The sequence below is a fragment of the Chroicocephalus ridibundus genome, chromosome 13, assembly GCF_963924245.1.
Source record: "Chroicocephalus ridibundus chromosome 13, bChrRid1.1, whole genome shotgun sequence".
In the NCBI taxonomy this organism is placed as follows: Eukaryota; Metazoa; Chordata; class Aves; order Charadriiformes; family Laridae; genus Chroicocephalus; species Chroicocephalus ridibundus.
This window is the reverse complement of record NC_086296.1, coordinates 15,374,728-15,389,444: the sequence shown is the minus strand read 5'-3', so window position 1 is coordinate 15,389,444 and position 14,717 is coordinate 15,374,728. Positions and strand designations below refer to the sequence as shown.

Sequence of the window (14,717 nt, the reverse complement as noted above, 5' to 3'; positions counted from 1 at the left end):
CCCACCGCGCATGCGCCCTGCCCCAACCACCCCGCCGGACCTGCGCCTGCTGGTGGCGTGCTGACGTCACTTCCGGCGCGCGTGCGCAGCGCCTGGCGTGCGGCCGCCATTTCGTCGGTGGCGGTGACGGCCTTCTCCGGCCCTCGCTCGGCTCGGCTCGGCTCGGCGGCGGCAGCAGCGGCAGCGGCGGGGAAGCGCTCCCCGCCCGTCCCCAGGGAGCACCATGCCGGCCGGACCCGTGCAAGCCATGCCTCCGGCACAGCCAGCGCCCCCCGCGGAGAGCAAACCGGTGCGGGCCGCGCTGAGGGGGGGAGGCCGCGCTGGGGGGGCGGGGAAGCAGGGCTCACTGGGGCTATTTCGGTCTCTGCCTTCTTACACTTCCCTCCCTGGTTCTCTTTGCTCTCGGACGTATTCCCCTCTGCAGGAGCCTCTTCCCGAAATGGGAATATCGCTCCAGCATAGCTGGAGCTGCTGCTCTGACCGCACCTTCAGCTTCATACACTTACGGGTGTAGGAAGCTGGTCTGATTGACAGTCTTGGGTGATTTTGTGTAGCTGGCACAATTAGGAGGAAAACCGTGGTTCCCTCCAAAAAATCCCAATGACTCTTATGCACAGAAGTTCAGAAGGCGACTCAGGACCACGGTTAAATAAAAACATCTCTCAAGCGTGGTGTTGCCTTATCCTTCGGTTCATCGAGATGATGTTGTTCAGAGGGGGTGGGAATGAGAACTAAAAATATTTATGATGCTCCTCAACACACTTTATTAAGATTGGATTTGACTCGAGAATGTTTTCTGCCTTGGAGCCCCCATGGATTTTGCAGAGCTAGTAGCGGTGCTGGTATTTTCAAATTTTCCTGACTGTCCCTGTTAAGATTATAAACATTTCTTGTAGACCGGTTCTCTTTTGTAATAGCTTTTCTTTTCAAAGTTACGTGGTGAGGAAAGAGGAGCGACATCTTTAGTGTCATGCAAAGAGCAGCTTCTGGGCTGACTGGAAGACAGAGCCATCTGCAGGGAGGGTTCCGGGACTTTAGTTTGGATCCTCTTATAATATCAGTGAGAAAAATGCCCTGCAGAGCTTTTCTCTACAAAACAGCTTTTGATGCAACTGCAGTGGGATTAAACGCTATGTTTTATTCAATGTGGAATTCCATTCAGATTCTCCCTTCTTGCAGTCCCACAGGCCTCGAGGAACATTCATAACTTCCCAACCTGTTGCGCAATGCAGAGTTATTTCTAGATGTGTTGTTACAGCCATTCCCCTACGCTGCCTCTTGGCTCGGTGTTTATAAACCTACTCGGACTCAAGGCCGAGATAGTAAAAATGCCGGGAGGACTTGTTTTGGTTCCCATGGAGGGACCTTCCTCGTTGCCTTGCTGTGCCCACCCCTGCAGCGAGTGCCCTTGACAAGGCGACAAACATTGTCTCCCACCCTGAGAAGCCATGGAATTCGTTTGTGGGACGGGTGATTCAGATTATTAAACCAGATCTTTGTGTCAGGAAAAATTCAGTGAATTGCGAGCTGAGGAGGAGGGTAGACGGTCCTGTGTGCCATTTGGATTGCTCTTTGGAATACTTAATTCTTACATGGCATTCATTAAGCACAGAATTGCACAACAATTTGTTAAGGTGTGTTAGGACTGTTACTCCCAATGTAGATGAGGAAGTTGAGAAAGAAGCGAGATGAATTTTCCTATTCAACCACCTGAAAATAAACCTCGTCTGGGTTTGCATCCTGCCAGGCTGTTTTTCACCCCCTGATGCTGGTGTACAGTATGTTACTGAATATTATTTGAAGTTCCTTCTCTTTTTTTTCAGCTTTGATTTGGGCTGTTTGAATTTAGTATCTTGACTGATTGCAAACACCACAATGAAAGATGTCTTCCTGCGCCACCACCTCTTCAGCTTTCGAATAGTTGCTATAGTTGTGAGGCAGCAGTACAGAGGACTGTATATATGTGTATATATTTATTTTTATTACAGCCAGAAGAGGAACCAAAAGAGGAAGCGGCACCAGCCAAGCCAGTGGTAGGAATTATTTATCCTCCTCCGGAGGTCAGGAATATTGTGGACAAGACTGCCAGCTTCGTAGCCAGGTAAATGACACTGGTGTCGTCTCATGTTTCTGGGCATTTTCACACTTCTCGTCTGCAGTGCTGATATCTATGCAGCTCCAGAAACTGAAGCAGGTCACAGCGCGTGACTTTACATGCAGGATTTTCAGGATTGAGTCTATACCAGTGAGACTGTGCAAAAGAAATCATGGTATTCTACTTCAGAGGTGTAAGACACACTTTGCTAGAAAAACTGTGGTAGTAATTAAAATAAAGTCCTTGGCAAAACGTAAAGCGTGTACTGCAATAACCAGGTGTCAGTTCCTGTTGTGAATGATCTGAAGGGGTAACAAAATTCCAGGTAGAAAGGGAGCCTTGTTAGAGGTGCTCCATCGAGTGATGAAGCTAAGAGGAGTCATGTCTGTGTTTTAGTCTGTAGGCACGTGGTAGGTGATGAACTTCCCAGCGCAAGGGTGCTGGCTTGCTTGTTAGGCCCTGAGGGTAAATCCCATCCCTGTTTGCGCACAGCTTGGTGAGCCACACCAGCGGCTGGGATGTGTGTTCCTCCAAGCCTCCGACCTCTCTCTCTCTCCCTTGCCAGCCAGAGGGAGAGAAGTGCGTTCCTCCAGAGAGCAGTCTGAGCCTCTCTTAGCATAGATGAGCTGCCCGTGATGTGTATGGGATTTTTTTCCCCTCTTGACTGTAGCAGATTGATTAGCGTGAGTACAAATGTCAAATTTAGGGCAGGAGTCTAAAAGTTGAATAAATTTTACTCATTTGGACTTCCTCCATTTTCCTAATGTCATCATTCTGCAAGTGTAAGCTGCTAGTGCTGCATAGGCCATCTTTCTCTGTCGTTTTTTTAATGCTTAAGTATTTCTGGCTGTGTTATCTCTACGTGAGGTCTCAGGGGACCGAATCCTCGTCTTCCTGCAGCGTACAAGTAGCACAGAAGGTAAATACCCCTCAGCTGACCGTGCAAATTCTTCACCTTCATGGCATCCAGATAGGCTGAACGCTATGTGCTTTCACCTCACTAAAACAGGGATGGTTGTTGCTGTGAGTTTAAGACAATTGCTAAATGCTGGTCTAGTCAAAGACACTTATTGTGTAACTGATCTCTAAAACGCTGCCAAGGAGCGTTGGCTTCCTTTGAGGATAAGGAAGGGGCTGTGTTTATCCTTTGGCATTGTAGAGACCTCCTTTTGGAAGAGGTGGAGTGTCCAAACAAGACTTGGAGGCATCCAGAGAATACGACGAGAAACATCCTTCGGCAGCTTTAACTTTCTCAAACTACCCTGAAATAAATGGTTGTGCACTTTGTGTGAGAGGAATGGATGTTACCTGAGCTAAAACTTAGGGCTCTCTTAAATGCTCGGTGTGGTCAATCCCTGCACAGGCTGATGGTTGCCTGTTTTTTTCCCTATATAAACTTTCTGGAAAAAAGCTTAAAAGCTTGTTAATAGAGCAAATAAAATTGGGCTAGTAAGTAACTTGTAAACTTCATCCAGTAAGTTGTCTAATCCAGCGAATCATCTTGTGTTTGCATGTAGCCAAATGAAATTGTGAAATGCTTGTGAGCGTGAGTTTTTAACTGTCTTAAATACTCACTGGGAAGCGTTACAGACTAAATTAGGACAAATGCCTTTAACTTGTCTGGGTACAGCTGGCTGCTGCCTTGGGTGTGAGTTACTTAGAGAGAGGTAAACTCCTTCCACGTGGGAGAGAAAATTTTCTTCTGAGGAGCTGATGCATCACACATATTACTGTGAAAGAAACAGACATTTACACTTGACTTGATGCCTCGTCATCTAAAGAATTTATCTTTTCCTTCCCCAGAAATGGTCCAGAATTTGAAGCTCGAATTCGTCAGAATGAAATAAATAACCCGAAGTTCAATTTCTTGAATCCCAACGATCCTTACCATGCGTACTACCGGCACAAAGTCAGCGAGTTCAAAGAGGGTAAAGCACAGGAGCCCTCGGCTGCTATTCCCAAGGTCATGCAACAGCAGCAAAGTGCTCAGCAGCAGCTTCCGCAGAAGGTAAGTGTTCCTTTTCCCTCTGCCTGAAAACTTGGCTTCTAACTGGTTGTGTCACATCCTGATGTTAAGCAGGAGGTCTGAAAGACAAGGCAAATGAAGGAGTTACACGTTTGCAAAAAAGGCAGCACTGAGAGGCTTGGAGTTTAGCGTCTGGGACTTTGTTTTGATGCAGATGTGCATCCCTCAGTTGCTGGTAACTCAAAAGTTGTGTGTGGAAGAGTCAATATATTGTTCTATTTGATCTGGTTCAATTACGTTTAATTGTGCATTGACTGATATGGTGCTTATGCTAGTGATGGCTCGGACCGTATCAGCTTAGGGCTCTAAAGATTGCTGCAAGCCTTTAGAATCCCTTGGAGTTCAGTTTGGGCTTGTTGCATGCACTGTTTTGTAGAAACACTTCCTTTTTTTCTGCCGGAAGGATCAACTTCCCCTTAAAATGTGGAGTACAAAATGTTGCTAATCTTGTTTAGTTGTGCCTTATATACATACTGGATGGAAAAAGGGCACTGACTGAATTGGAGTCTTTTACATGCTTTGCACGGCCAACGGTTGTGCTGTGTGGTATTGACTATCCTGGAGGATTATACCAAAGTCCTGATAGATTCCAGTTTTGTTAGCTGTTGGAGCAACAATTTTTTTTATAGTAGGCCTAAATACAGATGTCCAGATATACCCTGTGGTATTATTTTTTTCTCATCCTCGCAGCTGCCAGGATATCTAGACTGATGCTGTTTTCCCGCAGCAGCTGAAGGAAAAATGGACTCTCCCAAGTGTTTGGTAACAATTTCTTTTTTTGGTCACTGAGCCATCTCCGTTCTGCTCCACAGGTGCAGGCCCAGGTGATCCAGGAGACAGTGGTTCCAAAAGAGCCACCTCCGGAGTTTGAGTTCATTGCGGATCCTCCCTCAATCTCGGCCTTTGACTTGGATGTAGTGAAGCTCACGGCGCAGTTCGTGGCTCGGAACGGGCGGCAGTTCTTGACTCAGCTGATGCAGAAAGAGCAGAGGAACTACCAGTTTGACTTCCTTCGCCCCCAGCACAGTCTTTTCAACTACTTCACTAAGCTGGTTGAGCAGTACACGAAGGTACTTTACGTCTCAAGTATTGATTTTTTGAAGACAACTGAAACCCTGCAAAACTGCCAGACTAGAAATACGCGCAGGTCCAGGAGTCCGTCCTTTAAATGTCCCTCTTTAAGTAAAGCGGATATCTCATACATTGTTGGCAATGTGCAGCACTGAACACTGTGGGCTGTTACTTAAATGTACCAGGCAGTATTGTAATACAAGCAAAAGTTGTGGGTTTTTTTTTAAATACGGAGGGTAGTTGGAAGGCGAAGAGTGAATATTTTTAAAACGCAAGTATGAGCAATAAGTGATAAAAGGGTTGCAATAGAATAAATGGATCGTAGCCCCTGGGGTCTGCTGATATTTTTATCAGTGTGGAAAGAGAACAATTGCTTTTAAGAGGTCTTTGGCAAAAAAAAGTGTCACCAACTCTCATGCGAAATGTGTTTCAGATCTTGATCCCACCGAAAGGCTTGCTCCTCAAACTCAAGAAAGAGGCCGAAAATCCCAAGGAAGTCCTAGATCAGGTATTACATGAAAAACTTGCAAAATTGCCGAAGCATTTCAGTTATGTTTTGAATTTTTTCTCTTTACGTGTTTCTGACTTGCTGGCAGCAAATACCAGTATACAGAGAATAAAATGGATGTGTCCCCTGGAGTCACTTGAATACAGGGTACCCACGCTCGCCTTTAAACCACCAGCTGGTGTTTATATTGGGACAGTTGCTTGTGGCAGCGGAGAGGCGTAGATACCGCACAATACGCTTTCCAAGCGCTTTGCAAAGTAGAGTGTTTCCCTCTCAGACAACTTTTCTGTGACATCTCAGTCACTTACAGTCCTTCCGGGATGTTCTTTATCACTTTGACTCCTGGTTGTCACAAAGACTGCCTTTGCTATGGAAAGGTGACGTTACGCATTACAAGGCTCTAAAAAGTGTCCGTGAATTCTTTGCTGGCTGTGAATCTTCAGAGTTGTGACATACGCGGATGGCTTGGTCTTGGCTCAAGAAGTCTGAGGTCCAGCTTTAGAGCACCAGTTTACAAAGCCGGTGCAGTACATTACTCAACGTTACTTCGTTTTGAAGTAGTAAACTCAATCAGTTTGTAAATGAAATACAAATATTTCTTTGTCATGCCAGGCCTCTGAAGTAGATCTTGTGTAACTGCCCTGAAAGGGCTGGTAGGGTGAACTTCCAGACGCTGTAGAGATGGCTCTGGTGTGTTTCTTGACTGACATTTGGTGCTTGCTTCACGTCTGCTTGTGCAGGTGTATTACAGAGTGGAGTGGGCAAAGTTCCAGGAGCGAGAGAGAAAGAAGGAAGAGGAGGAGAAGGAAAAGGAGCGTGTTGCTTACGCCCAGATTGATTGGCATGACTTTGTGGTCGTGGAAACAGTTGACTTTCAGCCCAATGAGCAAGGTACTGAAGTTAAGCCTTGTAACCTCTATGAACTCTGTTCCCTTTGAGTAGAGACTGTGTCCTCAAATGCCATTTTTGACAGACCCTGGGTTTTACAGCTTCATATCCTTCAAAGATGAAGGAGAAAGCCTCCCAGTGACAGTGTGCAGGGCTGCTTTTTTTCTGGAGTTAGTAATGTTCTCCTTGCACAAAGTCCGTGACTGCACTAGCGTCCACATTTCCACTTCTGCCAGAGCAGCAGAACTTGTCCCACTTTCTAGTGGTGCTTTCATCCATAACTACCTTCATCTTCAGGTGTCATGCTGGTGTTGGTCTGTATAGATTCCATCCATTCCCTTTTGTATACCTTGGCTCCCAGAGATTTTGATGCCGCTGCTTTGTAAAGAAACTGCTTTTCAGTCAAGAAACTGATATTTCTGTTTGTGCACTGAACAACAAAATGGGATAGAGAAACAGAAGCTCTCTTTTCTGCCTTGCAGGGAATTTCCCTCCTCCTACCACTCCAGAAGAGTTGGGAGCTCGAATCCTGATCCAGGAGCGTTATGAGAAGTTTGGGGAGAGTGAGGAGGTAGAGATGGAGGTGGAGTCAGACGAGGAAGATGAAAAGCAAGAGAAGACAGATGAGCCCCCAGCCCAGCTGGATCAAGACACACAAGTGCAGGATATGGATGAGGTAATAAGCCAATACAATCAGCGTTGCTTTTGTCCCGTAAAGTTTGTGTGGTTTGTGATGCTCTTCATTTTCACTGTAAGAAGTTCCTCAGTTGCTTGAGGAAATGAGATTTCCTTCTGATGGAATTTCAAAACAACCGCTTTCTTCTGGAATATGGTATTTTTAGTGTTCTCCATGACGATACAATTTCCAAGAGAGAAATGCAGGAATTTTGTCACCTAATGGTGTGGATTTTATATTCCTCTGATCAAGCCTTTTGGACTTTCCTCTGCACAGAGTCATGAACGCTGTAAAAGATGACTCATTTTAGACTCTTCCTCTACCCGCTGTATGTAAGCTATTTTTCTGATAACGAGGAACAAGAGCATGGTTAACCGTAAGCCCCTGCTTGCGGTGCTGTGGTAATGTGGAAGCTGAGGAGTACTTGCTTCCTCTTCTGGGTCCGCTGAACTTCTGAATCGTAATCATCCAGAGGAACCGCTGTATTATACATGTCCAGAGGCAAAGTAGCTCTGTTGCTTTGAAGCTGCGTAATCAGTTCTTCCAGCGCTGCATAGGACTCTTATGCCTTTCTCAAATCTTACGTGTGGGTATTTGACCACAGGAATTTGGCTATGATTATTGTATTATTTAATATCTTTTTTTAATAAGGGCTCAGATGATGAAGATGAAGGTCAGAAGGTTCCTCCTCCTCCAGAAACCCCAATGCCACCACCTCTTCCTCCCACACCAGATCAGGTCATTGTGCGGAAAGATTACGATCCCAAAGGTAAATCAAGCTGGTGAAGAAAATCTTTATTTCTTCCTGAATAATCACTAAGAGCATTTGTTTCTAGGCTGCATCCTCTGGTGTGTTTTTAACAAGTGTGGTTTTGTTTTTCTAGCCTCAAAACCATTACCACCCGCTCCAGCTCCAGATGAGTATCTTGTTTCCCCCATCACTGGAGAGAAAATTCCTGCCAGTAAAATGCAAGAACACATGCGAATTGGTCTCCTGGATCCTCGATGGCTGGAGCAGCGTGATCGATCCATCCGTGAAAAGCAGAGTGATGATGAGGTCTACGCCCCAGGTCAGCTCGCGTGTCTGACGTAGCTTGGAAAACCCAGTTGCTAGATGAGTTCTGTGAACTCCTGCATGCCCCCTCACTCCCCCAGGTCGCACCGATAAGGACCATCTTAAATGTAGTTTTCTGTACGATGTCCTTAGTGTGCCGATTGTGTGGATACTCTTGTCATTAGTACATTGAAGCCTTTCTAGAAAGTTAAAGAGCTTTATCTGCTGCTGACCAGCCATCAGTTGCAGTCTCTTTAGAAAGAGCAACACTCGGCCATTAGGTATAATACAGTTTAAAAGATTGTTAACAGGGGCTTCATCATGTTTGACTTTCGATTATATCACTTGAGATGAGAATTTCTCTTTTTGCTTGCAGGTTTGGATATCGAAAGCAGCTTGAAGCAGCTGGCAGAGCGCCGTACTGATATCTTTGGTGTAGAAGAGACTGCCATTGGTAAAAAGATTGGTGAAGAAGAAATCCAGAAACCAGAGGAAAAGGTAGAGTGGAAGCTGTGGTTGTTTGTTTTGGTTTTTTGGGTTTTTTTGTTGTTTTTTTTTTTTTTTTTTATTAACAGGTTCCTGGGGTATTATGAATGCTCAGAGAGATGGGAGTCTTTTGAACTCTCTTCCTGCTGTCAAGCTGCTCTCTTGATTTATTTGCAGCTCGCATTGCGTTCTGGACAGGCCGCCGTTATTCTGATTTATTTTATCCTCTCAGGTGACCTGGGATGGCCACTCAGGCAGCATGGCCCGCACACAACAGGCTGCTCAGGCCAATATTACTCTCCAAGAGCAAATTGAAGCTATCCATAAGGCCAAGGGACTGGTGCCAGAAGATGACAGCAAGGAGAAGATCGGTCCCAGCAAACCCAATGAAATGCCCCAACCACCCCCTCCTTCCTCGGCATCAAATCCCCCAGCAAGCGCTCAGCCTATCACATCCGTGCCTCGTCCACCCACAGTGAGTGTTTGGGCTTCCAAAAGCAAATTACTGTGGCCGTAGTTAATTAGAAGGGAGTCCTGACGAAGGTCAAGGGTTATAGCAGCAGGGCGCTGGCCTACAAGTAGATTTTGCATGAAGTTCATGGTTTTGAGAGTCATTTGGAAACATCAGAGGAACTCTATTGAACTTGCCGTTAAAAAGGGAAAATAAGATAAGTGGAGTTTTTTATCCTTAGAGGTATCAAAAAGACTTGGTCAGCTGGGCAGAGGAGGAACCTGGGCAGTGAGATCTTGGAGGAAGATACGGCTGACAAAGGAATGGGTGGGGGCCTTTTATTAGGTGTAAAAACGCGTGATGCAGAGCAAAAGTAGCTGCAGGTAAGAAACGTTCACAGGTGACTCACCCACCGCCCAGTGTTCCTGCCCCGGGGGTTCTGCTGCCTGGCTCTGAAATAACCTTTTTAAAGATTGCTAAATGCCTGGCGCTCTGATAGCCCAGTGGGGAGGGAAGGAAGAGCCCTTTAATCTGTTAATGAGGCTTCTGTGCCTGTTTACAGGCAGCTTGGGCTGGCCATACCGTGGGCTCGCCAAGGTTCCCAGCGAGTCTTTGGCCAGCAGAAGTCCGTGGTGTCTTTCCCTGGTTATTTTAATGAGGATTGGGAACAGCGCCGAGCATTGCCCCATGTACCTGCTGAGAAAAACTATCTTCTCTCTCCAGATGCCCCCTCCTGTTCGCGCCGCTGTTGTTTCTGCAGTTCCAGTCATGCCTCGTCCCCCGATGACTTCCGTGGTCCGTTTGCCTCCAGGATCCGTCATAGCCACCCCCATGCCACCAATTATCCATACCCCACGCATCAACGTGGTCCCCATGCCGCCCTCTGCTCCCCCCATCATGAGCCCCCGCCCGCCACCCATGATAGTACCGACAGGTCAGTAACTTCACTGTTTCTTGTTAATTGTCAGCTAATTCCTATATAATGTGCGCTTGAGCTTTGATTCTCTTTTCCTTCTGTGCCTCTGATAACGGTGTGTGATTGGGATTGCAGACCCTAAGTCCCATCGTTAAGAATTTTGGGGTGTTTGATACGGCTTAGAGTAGTGCTGTAAGTAGTGCTTTTGCGCTCGAGACTCCTGCAGTGTGAAATACAGAGAATTCTGTCTCACCCGTGTTACATCACCCCGGGAGCCTGCCCAGGTGAAGATTAAGAATCCACGCTGCTTTCCAAGAGGAACCAGAGCAAAGAGGAACTGCCAGCGCCTCACTGGGTGTTACAGCTTGTTACAGAAGTTGCTGTTGTGGGAGGAAAAACTGTTGTCTGGCCCCTTTTTTCATAGCGGCTTCATAGCATTTGGTGCTTCTAAGTTGAAAAGCACGATGTGAAAAACAATTCTTCCTTTTCTTTTTCTCTTTTTAAATCGAGGGGCTGGCACCGCCACATGCCAAACTGAGAGCGCTTTCTTTTTTTGCAAGATCTGCAGGAAGCTCTTGTGCCGCTTGTTGTCTTTTCCTGGACTGTTTCCCAATATGAAAGCCCTCCTAACGTTTGAAGTTTGCATGTTGCTGTTGGTTGTGTTAACTTCCTCCATGCATTGTGGCGTTTATTTTCAGCCTTTACTGGTCTGCTAAAAGAGTTTTTGTGTAAGGGAGTGTCTGCTCTATACTCGGTGCGTGACTGCAGGTTGTGTTGTGTCTCCCCATCCCGTTTCAGCGTTTGTTCCTGCGCCTCCCGTGGCTCCGGTTCCTTCCCCAGCACCCATGCCTCCTGTTCACCCCCCGCCACCCATGGAGGATGAGCCGGTCTCAAAGAAACTGAAGAGCGAAGACAGCCTGATTCCAGAGGAGGAGTTTCTGCGCAGGAACAAGGTACCCGTGGGGGCTGGCCGCTTGTTGAGAAGCACCAGGGTCCTGACGCCGTTGGGCTGTCAGGCCTCCTCTGCCCGGTAATGCCGGCTCGCTGCCCAAAGGGGAGCTGATGGGCAGGAGAACTTTGCAAGGGGGTCACTCTCTCAGATGACTCAGACTCTTCCTACTCTCATTCCTGAGCTAACTGAACTGCTTTGTGTTTTACTGGGAAGAGCAATGCAGCGCTACACACTAGACTCGTAGTGAGGTAGGTTTGTAGTAATGTAAAGAAGAACTAATGCTGCTAATAAGCTTTTAAGCAGAGGACCGCTAAGCTGCAGAGGCAAGGAGATTTAATGTATCAGTGTCAGCGTGGTGGTGTGGTGATGTGGTATGTTCCGTAACAACCTGTGTACTAAGTGTTAGACTGAATTCCTTCCGGAGGAATGCCATCGTCGTGGGTTGAGTTTTCAGTCCTTTAAGAAGGCTGTGCGGTTTTCCTGGACATCCGCACAGAGCTGTCTCCCGTCTAATGCTTCCTACGCTCATTCTGTAGTACTGTGAGTGCCTGTGGTGCTTGGTGAACGGCACGCAGAAGGAGGGACTAATGAGAGAAAGCCAGCTAAATGTTTTGTTTTGGTAGCGGTCAAGTAACTTTCTCAGCGTTGAGGCAAATACATCTCGGTGTGTTCACTGAGAAGTTGAGATACGTGGCTAGTTTTGGAAATAGATAATTTGTCTGCCGCGGTGTGTTTATAAATAATTTGTCTCCACTCTCTTATCGTAGTCCTGAGTCTCCTTGCCTGTAAGAGACGTTATCTTTGTTTCCTCTAGGGTCCGGTCACGGTCAAAGTCCAAGTTCCCAACATGCAGGACAAGACGGAATGGAAGCTGAACGGCCAAGTGTTGGTGTTCACCCTGCCACTCTCAGACCAGGCACGTAGCTTATTAACCTGCCCTCTACCCCTTCTTGTTTTGCTGCCAAGTTCCTTTGCTTTGCGAATAACAGTTTACCTGCGTGGCAGGAGCTGTAAAACTCTGCATGTCCCCCACGCTGCGGCCTCTTGCCCGGCGGGGTTGGGTGGCTGGGGGAGCAGTGCTGCCCATCCCTACAGCGGAGGGAAAAAAAAAACCCTGAGCGAGCTCTTTGGTTCTCCCTAGGTGTCTGTTATAAAGGTTAAGATCCACGAGGCCACGGGGATGCCAGCTGGGAAACAGAAGCTGCAGTACGAGGTGGGTATAAGCCCTTCAGATCCTTTTTGTTGCTTCAGTGCTTTCTCCCACCCAAACTGCCGTTTTCCAAGGAGAAGTTGTGAGGTACCTGCTGAGATACTGGGAGGAGCAGGGGGAATGTTTTTCCTGTCTGTAGGGCACACGTGGGTACAGAACTGCACGCCGTTACAGCAGGGCAGGCCTTTAATAGGCGGCATCAGTGGATCTTCACATTGTTGCTGCTGCAGATGAGTCCTCTAAGCTTGACGCCTTTCTCTGAAATCCGACTATTATTTTACGAGCGGGTTTTGACGTCTAAACGCAGCAGTGTGCTCCTGCTGATGTGTTTATGTGTGCTCTGGAAGGTGGGTACCTTGAATCCCTGGCAGCTCTGAAAAGACTTGCTTCAAAACACAGAAGGGAAGAGATCTCTCACACTCTCTCTCTCTCTTCCTCGCGAGACCGGAGCTGTCAGAAAGGCACCGTTCCTTTTTAATAACTTGTTTCCAGTCATGCATGTGCACAGGCACAACCTGCTGCCTAAGCAGTGGACTTTGCGCGCTTACCTCCTCGGAGTTCTTCTGTGGGCAGATAATGTGTTAACCCTTAGCGAGAAAGGAAGCTTAACTGATTATTTTTTTTTTTAAGGGAAAAAATATTACCCAGCTCCTCCAGTGCCCACCTTCTGGGAGGCGGGGATCTCTCCGGGGTTTTTCAATGCCAGCAGCATTCTGTCGCTCCCCTGTTCTGCGAGCAGGGCCAGAAGGGCTCCGTCTGATGGGGTCTGTGGGAAGGGAGCATTCAGATTTCTGCTCTGACTGTCGGGTTTTTTAATTTTTCTCCTCCCCTCAGGGCATCTTCATCAAGGACTCGAACTCCCTGGCTTATTACAACATGACAAGCGGCTCCCTGATTCACCTGGCGCTCAAAGAAAGAGGAGGCAGAAAGAAGTAGGAGCCGGGGAGCCCCCAGGCACGACGTGGCTGCGTTGCCGCTTGTGTGACCCCAACCCTTCGAATCCTCCAACCATTTTAGGGGCTACTGCCACTGCCTGCCAGCTCCGGTTTGATGAGGGAGACTCCGCACCCCGTGTTTGGGTGGCTGGTGGGAGCGGGGCGGGGGGAAGTTGGTAGAGCCCTGCAGTGTGTAAATGTAGTGTGCTAGTACGTAACCGCAGCAGCCTGGTAGCGATCGATGCTTTGCTCGAGTGCGGGCTCTCTCTCCAGTTCCCTCGGGAAGCGACACCGAGGTCGTGCCCAGTTCAGTCTAGAGCCATCTTTGAGGGATTTACACTGACCAAGAACATCGTCTGGCTACAGCGCTTGCTGCTTCATTTAACCTTTTTCTAATTGAAAACTTCTCCCTTCTCGACACGCTGATTAAGCCCTTTGCTCTTTCTCCGTCCCTGGTCTATCCGCCAGAGCCTCTTCGCGCTGACCCTGAAGTGGAAATTTGTCCTCCCCCGGCATGAGCGTTACGCGGCTGTTCCCTGCGATAAAGGAGATGTGGGTCTCAGCTTCGTGCTGCTTCTGTACAGCCTGAGATTTGTTAAATAAACACGCAGCTCCGTGCGGGATTCTGTCTGCTGCGGCTCCCCTTCCTTGGGTTTTAGTGTCGTTGTTTTGGGGTTTTTTTGTTTTGTTTTGTTTTTTTAGATGGAGATGTACGTGGTTTCAGAGCACTCGGATGGGTGGCGGGGAGATACAGCGGGGTTTTGTGATTAAGCCCTTCACTGTAGGAAATCCTTTTCTTTTCTAGGAAAGGCTGCAAGAAAAGGGTTTTGTTAAAATTTCCCTAGTGCTGTGCAGTTATTCCTGAAGATAAAGCATTTATGTATGAATGTTTACGGCGGGGGCGGGGGGGGAGAAAGACTACTTTGAATTCGGTGAGAGTTTTATTGGGAAAAGCGTGTTTTGCACTGTATGTTGCGCGTCTGGCTTCTCCTGGTTCTGGAGAGCGTGTGGGTCGGGAAATCAGATTATTCCTGCGTTGTGGTTTGATGGAAACGTAACCCAGAGCAGAGTCTCAGGCGCCAGAAAGCGATTGAGGCGCTGAGGAAGAGGCGGGTGTCCGTGATTTGGGTCTCTGCTCTGCTCTTTTGGGGCAACCCAAAGCCCTGGGTTTATTAATACCATTTATTTTATTTTTTTTTTTAGCGGTGGTCAGGCATTACAGGAACATCCTGTTTACGGAGAGAGGGATGGAGCGGGAGGGAAGAGCAGGCCTCCTCCCGCCTCCCTTGTGGCGGAGGGAGCCTTGCTGCTGCAGTGAAGGTGGCTGGCGCTGGCCCAGCCCAGGTGGCCAGCGGTGACCAGCTGCTGCCTCTGCCAGACGCACACGTGTCCCTCAAAGGCAGCCCGCTCCCGTCCTTGCTGTGGCGTGGGCAGGGGGTTTGGGACCCG

The 14,717-nt window shown here is 47.8% G+C and overlaps 1 protein-coding gene across 1 annotated transcript; it reads left to right on the top strand.

The window, feature by feature from the left end:
* Positions 1–81: 81 nt before the first annotated feature.
* On the top strand, positions 82–13,891 carry SF3A1 (splicing factor 3a subunit 1). Its single transcript, XM_063351173.1, has 16 exons — positions 82–289; positions 1,989–2,101; positions 3,899–4,103; positions 4,934–5,191; positions 5,626–5,700; positions 6,441–6,591; positions 7,071–7,264; positions 7,916–8,033; positions 8,149–8,334; positions 8,695–8,816; positions 9,037–9,279; positions 9,979–10,189; positions 10,970–11,124; positions 11,938–12,039; positions 12,265–12,336; positions 13,168–13,891. Exons 1-16 carry the CDS (start codon positions 224–226, stop codon positions 13,267–13,269), a joined length of 2,373 nt encoding a protein of 790 aa, XP_063207243.1. The 5' UTR covers positions 82–223; the 3' UTR covers positions 13,270–13,891.
* The last annotated feature ends 826 nt before the right edge of the window (positions 13,892–14,717 follow it).

What these genes read in the sequence shown, in the direction of transcription:
- SF3A1 (XM_063351173.1), top strand. Translation starts at nt 224, where the DNA reads ATGCCGGCCGGACCCGTGCAAGCCATGCCTCCGGCACAGCCAGCGCCC. An exon ending in ACTGCCAGCTTCGTAGCCAG is followed by an intron (nt 2,102 to 3,898) that starts GTAAATGACACT and finishes TTCCTTCCCCAG; the next exon opens with AAATGGTCCAGAATTTGAAG. An exon ending in ACCCATGATAGTACCGACAG is followed by an intron (nt 10,190 to 10,969) that starts GTCAGTAACTTC and finishes ATCCCGTTTCAG; the next exon opens with CGTTTGTTCCTGCGCCTCCC.